Raw genomic sequence first — 6,488 nt, forward strand, 5'->3', positions numbered from 1 at the left:
GGACTTCGCAACTCTGCAATGTTCTTAAGCAGACAACTGAGTCAAATCTTGGGTATCGCTGGACCCATGTGACTATTTCCTTCACGGTAATGCACCGGAATGATTTCCTCTTACCCACTGAAGGTGCGATCATGTGTACGAGTTGTATATGCACTGTATCATACATATAGCGCACACAAGGGCACTGCAAGTATGTGGATAATGGACCACTTTTAAAAGTAAAAAAAGCAACCACAGATTTTGCAAAGGTTTGTTTAGTACATTAAGCTTCCGTGGTTCAAGCCTGCATGTGCACAGTCCCCTAGTGACCTGGGAGGGTCTAAGTAATCTTCCACAATATCAAAAAAGTGGGGCTCAGCCGGGACCCTGCCAGGGCCACCCGGTCCCACCACAACATTGGCGGGACACATTATCCCACTGCAACCGCGACAGGAGATGCACCCACCATTAAGTCAGGCAAGCTGACAGAAGTGCCAGCCAGTCACAAAGTTGCTGTGACTGGCTGGCACTCCTATCAGTCATTCTAACTTCCTCTGGTGAACCCTCACGCGAGCCGTCACCAGAGGAAGTTACTGTCCCTTTTTTTCCCCAGGTCACCGAGGTGTCTTTAACCCTCGGTGAACCTGGGGATTCCTTGACATATTTCGAGGTTTATAAAAGATGGCTTGAAAAGGACACAATTCAAGCCATCTTTTATAAAGTTTTGCCAACGGACAAAGACACCTCAGGCTTTGTAGGTCGGCAAAGCTTTATAAAAGATGGATTGAATTGTGTACTTTTCAAGCCATCTTTTATAAACATAGAAATGTTTAAAAAGGATGGCTTGAAAAGTACGCCAACCACAAGGTATGCACACAAATATATAAATGTTATATATTTGTGTGCATACCTTACTATGGTTTGTGTACTTTTCAAGCCATCTTTTATAAACACAGAAATATGTTAAGGCTTGCATACTACACAAACCATAGCAAGGTACATCCAAATATATAAAAGTTTACATTTATATATTCCATTGCATACCTTACTATGGTTTGTGTACTTTTTTAGGCCACGCCCAGCCCACAAGCCACTTCCCCAAATGAGCCCCCCCCCTCGATTTCTTGCCCCACTTATAGCCCTGAATAATACTTAAAAGTCAAGAAGACACACATAGATCAGCTGTTGCTGCAACCAAAATCAAAATAGGAAAAACAAACCCATTGGCACCAAAATATACCCGGTGCTTCGAAACACTTCCGAGATGTATCAGCGCCTTATAAATATACAACACAAAATAAATACCTGCACGCAGTCTCCAAAGCCGTCCTACGTGGAACATCACGACTTTAACGGCACGCGAAAACGTCATGCACACTTAAAGGTATTTTAGAAATTGTCGGCAAACTTGTAAACAAACAATGCTATCGTGTCTCATTATGGGACTTTAAATGTGTGTTTCAATTGATAATGAAAGCAACAAAAGGACTTCCATTACGAAACACTCCTTTTCCGTTTCCAGACAGCATCACATATGGTTCAGCTCTTATGAAATTAATATGCATTTCTTATAGCATCTCTTATCTTAATCGTTCTCACCCCTTTCTTATATTGGTAAGAGGAGCCCTTTTGTAGAGGCTGCAGCTAAAGCTGTAATTCGTTGTATTTTACTGATCGCATGTTGAAATTAAAAGTAAGTACGTGACTTTCTAAACATCTGGTTTTGAAATTACAGTCAGGGAAGTCTGTTGTTGGTATCGTAGACACAGTAGCTGATCCGAAGCCCATTTACTGTACAGTTCAGGCTCTGGAATGACCGCAGACGAAGTAACTGCTGCTACTACACACACCGTGGTCTGGTGGTGTAAGTGACTGTATATTGTGGTCTGGTGGTGTAAGTGATATATTTTTACCATACATGCCAACATTCTGTGACCACATCTGTAGGAATCTTAAAGTTTCAAAAATATTGAAAAAAATCGGTATTTGTTGCCACTAAATCGGTAGGCGGTAGGACTGCTTAAAAAGCGGACCGCCTAAATCGGTAGGGTTGGCAAGTATGTAGCTGGTGCCGAATAGAGGGGCGCTGCGTTGTGCAGCTACGCTGAAGAAATAGCATATTGCACTTGCAGGCGGGTGGAAGTGGCAAGACTCGCGCAGGGCGGGGCTGAAACGTGTGGTTTCCCCCGGCTCCTGGCTCAAGCTCACACCTGCCAGAACTCATTAGGAGAAGTGGCTTGCCATTGCTTCAGCGGCTCGCCCCAGCATGTAGATGATTGGCACTGGGAGCTGAGGTACGGTGAACCATGTGGCTGTTGATATCCAGAAGTGCTGGAGCGGATCTCATGGGCTCCTCTGACAGTCTGGGGAGGTTACACTGGCGCACTGGTCTGCTAACTGCTGCTAGTAAGAACACACCATTATAAAAGCAGCAGCTTGGACACACCCCCACTGAAGAATGTTCCTCGGATTCTGTGTACTTGCACACCCTGCAACCATGGCCGAACAGGCTGCTAAATCCAGGCCAAACAAAAAAAAACATTTTTTTTTTCTTTTTAAAAATCAGTATTTGTTGCCACCAAATCGGTAGGCGTAGGACTGCTTAAAAAGCGGTACCCTACCGCCTAAATCGGTAGGGTTGGCAAGGACTACCAACCACTTTTTTACTCAGGGGGCTCGACATTAAAACAAGTTTGTATACCACTGCCCTTGCCCAATGTGGCCAGGACATGATTGCAGAGCCCAGCGCCTGCACTTGGTTGTGCCGCCAACAGGATAAGGTGACAGGTGGAAGATGTTGGCTACGAAAGCGCACTACTGGGGCCCTCATATCCCCCACACCAACAAGCAAACAGAAACGTTTACAAATGGTTCGGTTTTTAAATGCAGCCACATGTCCAACTACACCCACATTTTCCTCTCTTTGAAGGCATGTTAAGGCCTCTCAAGCAGTGGGCTGGAATGCCCGCTGCCCACTTTGCGAAATGGTGCTCCCTCTCCCTGCCCCAACCTCCCCTCCCAGCAGTGACACCCAAAACGGCTCTCTTCCGACATTCACACATGTCGTAGGCGGCAGTCAAAGTGAAGCAAGAATGCAAATGCCCAGAAGTTCTACTTTTACAATCATTTAAAGCAATATAAAATAACAAATCATGTACTACAAATACAAATATGCACCCTAGAAGTGGACAATCGGAATAGATAAAATGTAACTTTTCTTGGCGCCCGGACACACTGCATAAAGGTTTCACTGTAAATCTGTAAGACATTGTTTTCAAAAATCCAAAACCAAGCTGTGGCATAGAAGGCTGGGCACCTTTTGAGTCCTGTCATGGGGTTAATGGGTCAAACAGTAACACCCTTCTGTCTCCACTTCTGTTGTGCCTTTTACTCTCAGCCCTGCTGTAAAAGGCACAACAGGGAGTGGAGACAAAAGGGTGTTAATGGTGGGTGGGGACACTGTGCGTTTCCTGAGCTGTGACTGACACAAGTGCCAGCCAGCCATAGCTTCGCGCAAACTAGTTTGAGCGAAGCTGTGACTGCCCTGCACTTCTGTCAGTCACAGCTTCCTGACTTGATGACGGCGGGCTCATCTCCCGTGGTGGCTGTGGCCATGGCGGGACAATGACCCGCCGTCAAGTGGTGGGAACGCAGGGCCCCGACTCAGCCTCACTTTTTGGAGACTGCCAGGGCCCAGCCCCAGCACGCCCCGGCCCACTTAAAGCACTGGTTCTCGGTCGAATGGTGACACAGAAACAACACCCCATGAATATCAGCAGACACTAACTTCTCTATCGTTGATGGTAAAGGCCCATCACATCCTCTGGCTGGAGCGAACGAGTGCAGACTCAGTACCTGCTCTGGAGCTAATGACTTCCGATACAGTACGTACCTGCTCATCAGCTACATCTGACAATAACTGCCCTGGGGCAAATAATTACACATTATCGGATCTGGGATACTGATTCCAGTCACAGTACCTGCCCTGGAACTAATGACGTTTGATACAGTACCTGCTAATCCGTTACAAATGACAAAATACCTGTCCTGGGGGTTATAACCACAGACAAAATACCTGCTCTGTGAGAATGTTGGCATGCACAGTACATACTCTGGGGCTAACGATTCCAGTTGCAGTATTTGCTCTGGAGCTAATGGTATTTAACTCCATACCTGCTCATGAGCAAATATGGGGTTAATGACTGCAGAAACAGTAAACACCCCATGCACACTTTCCTTCTTGTGCGTCCTTTCCCATTCCTAATTCCCCTCTGACACCACAGACCACACTCTATGAAATTAACGTACAGCTCAAACAAGTGATCAGTAGGGATAAACCGTCGTGCCACGATTTCCACGATTTTCAAAACATGTTTGGTGCAGCTGATGAAATGCTAATTCTCTTCACTTGCGCCAAAAAGGTAGGGAACCGTGCACAAAGGACATTTAGGGGGTAATTCATAGAATTCGGTGCACAAGTGGCGCACGAGGCTGGTGCACAGAGTGCGCGTGTGGCAGTCTGCACCAGCCGTGTGCACCAAAACCCATTTAGGCGCACAGCGTATTCATGGATTTTTACATCCATAAGCAACCGTGGCGCAGCGACCCTGCAGCAGCGCCAGTTACACCCCCAACCCTGCCCCGTGCATCAAAAACCGCACAAATGCAGTACATGGCGCAAAGACCAGTGGACCACCATACAGCCCACAAACCCCGAAAACGTGTGTAAAACTCCCCACGCACGCCCCAGAATACACCTACCCCGCTTGTGCTAGGCCAATAGCATGTAAAACTCTCCGCGCACCCCTCGGAATACACGTACCCCGCTCGCGCTAGGCCAATAGCGTGTAAAACTCCGAGCACACCCCTCAGAATACACGTACCCCGCTAGCGCCAGCGAAAACACTTGGGAAAAAGCCCCCCTGTGGAGTGGGCTGCCTGCGGGGCATGCCCAGGGTGGATGGGCTGGCTGCGGGGCATGCCCAGGGTGGATGGGCTGCCTGCGGGGTATGAGGAGGGTGGATGGGCTGCCTGCGTGCATTCTGGGGGTGCGCGTGTAGTTTCACACGTGATAGGCCTAGCGCGAGCGGGGTACGTGTATTCTGGGGCGTGCTCGGGGAGTTGTACACACCATTTGGCAGTGCGGGCCCTCCCCATGCCCTGCAGGCAGCCCACACCACAGGGGACCACCCTACACCCCTGGGCATGCCCCGCAGGCAGCCCCTGACCCCAGACCATGACCCTCAGGCAGCCCAAATGGCACCATGCACTTGGGAGCCCCGACACATGTCCCCCACCCCCAGTGACGGGCACCTGCCAGCAGGGCCCGACTCATGTCCCCCACCCAACACGTCATCACAATCCAGACCCATGGCCCTTATGGCCACCCAAATAACACCCCACGCCACCCCAGTCCAAACACCCAACCAAGCATTCCATCCACTCCAAATAGAAATCCCCATGTCAGGATAGATGCCAAATAACCAGTATGCGCATGAGTACAAGTCCGTCAGACCCATACAATGGCGACACATGACTGAGAAAACACACATTGTCACATGCAAGAAACCAATGAGAGAAGACCACACAAATGAGGTAAAAAATTGAAATGTATTATATACAAAAATGATAGAATGAAAGGAAATTACACAAGAATGAAATGAAAATCCAAAGGATGTCAGAAATCAAGGAAATAATATTAATGGTGAAATGTCAAAAATGCAAAGAAAAATGCCTCCAATGTGTCCCTCCATTGCACCAAATCCAAAGTCAAATTAAATACAAAACCATTCCTCCATGGTGAAGAAAAATTGTAAAATCAGGTCCACAACTATATACAATGTAGAATTAATGGGTCCATGTGCCCAACAATCCAAATGAAACCTAAGAAAAAACCTACCTAATGCTGAGCTATTAACAAAAAGGTGGGGCATAGTCCATGCGCCCCAAAGTAAAGAAAAATACAAAGGAAACCTACAACTACATAACTAATTACAAAGGCGGCGGCCTAGTCCCATAGCTCATTGTTCGATGTTCCGGCCCAGGGCATCATTGAACTCCATGTCGATGTTCCGGTGGTGGGCCTGTTCCCTGGACTCGAGGTCTCGCAGGGATGCAGCCATGCAATCCCTCAAATCCCTGCGAGTTTCCTCGAGACCCTCCGCCCGCCTCAAAGCCCGGTGCATGGAGTTCTCCGCCCTGAGCATCCTGAGCCGTGCCCTCTCCGCCCGCCGCCTCTCCGCATCTATCTGCTGGCCCAACCGCTGCCACACGGAAGACACTCCCAGTCCGGGGTCCTCCTGCCCCTCGGCCGATGCCTGCCCCCAGGGTGTTGATGGCCCAGAGCCATGATGCCTCCCACGCTGAGCCTGCTGCTGCCTCCGATGCAACTGCCTCTGCCACCACGACGGCATCCGGGCTGATGGAATCCCCCGCCGCCATCGTGCACATGCCCTGCCCGATGATGCTGGCATATCCTCCATCTGCTGGGTTCCAGTTGGTGGGGTGGC

General features: G+C 48.9%; 1 protein-coding gene across 2 annotated transcripts in view; it reads right to left on the minus strand.

Annotated features, from left to right (window-relative positions):
• The window catches only part of ZDHHC4 (zinc finger DHHC-type palmitoyltransferase 4), a 297,668-nt gene extending 296,300 nt beyond the window's left edge, over positions 1–1,368 (minus strand). The window contains exon 1 of one of the 2 annotated variants that reach the window (XM_069647350.1): positions 1,285–1,368. In XM_069647350.1, the coding sequence (XP_069503451.1) occupies positions 1,285–1,351 (67 nt within the window). In that variant the 5' untranslated portion in view covers positions 1,352–1,368. The other variant, XM_069647353.1, reaches the window with a different exon arrangement.
• Positions 1,369–6,488: the final 5,120 nt, after the last annotated feature.

Source organism: Ambystoma mexicanum, chromosome 2q, assembly GCF_040938575.1.
Source record: "Ambystoma mexicanum isolate Mex_15411 chromosome 2q, UKY_AmexF1_1, whole genome shotgun sequence".
Taxonomy (NCBI): Eukaryota; Metazoa; Chordata; class Amphibia; order Caudata; family Ambystomatidae; genus Ambystoma; species Ambystoma mexicanum.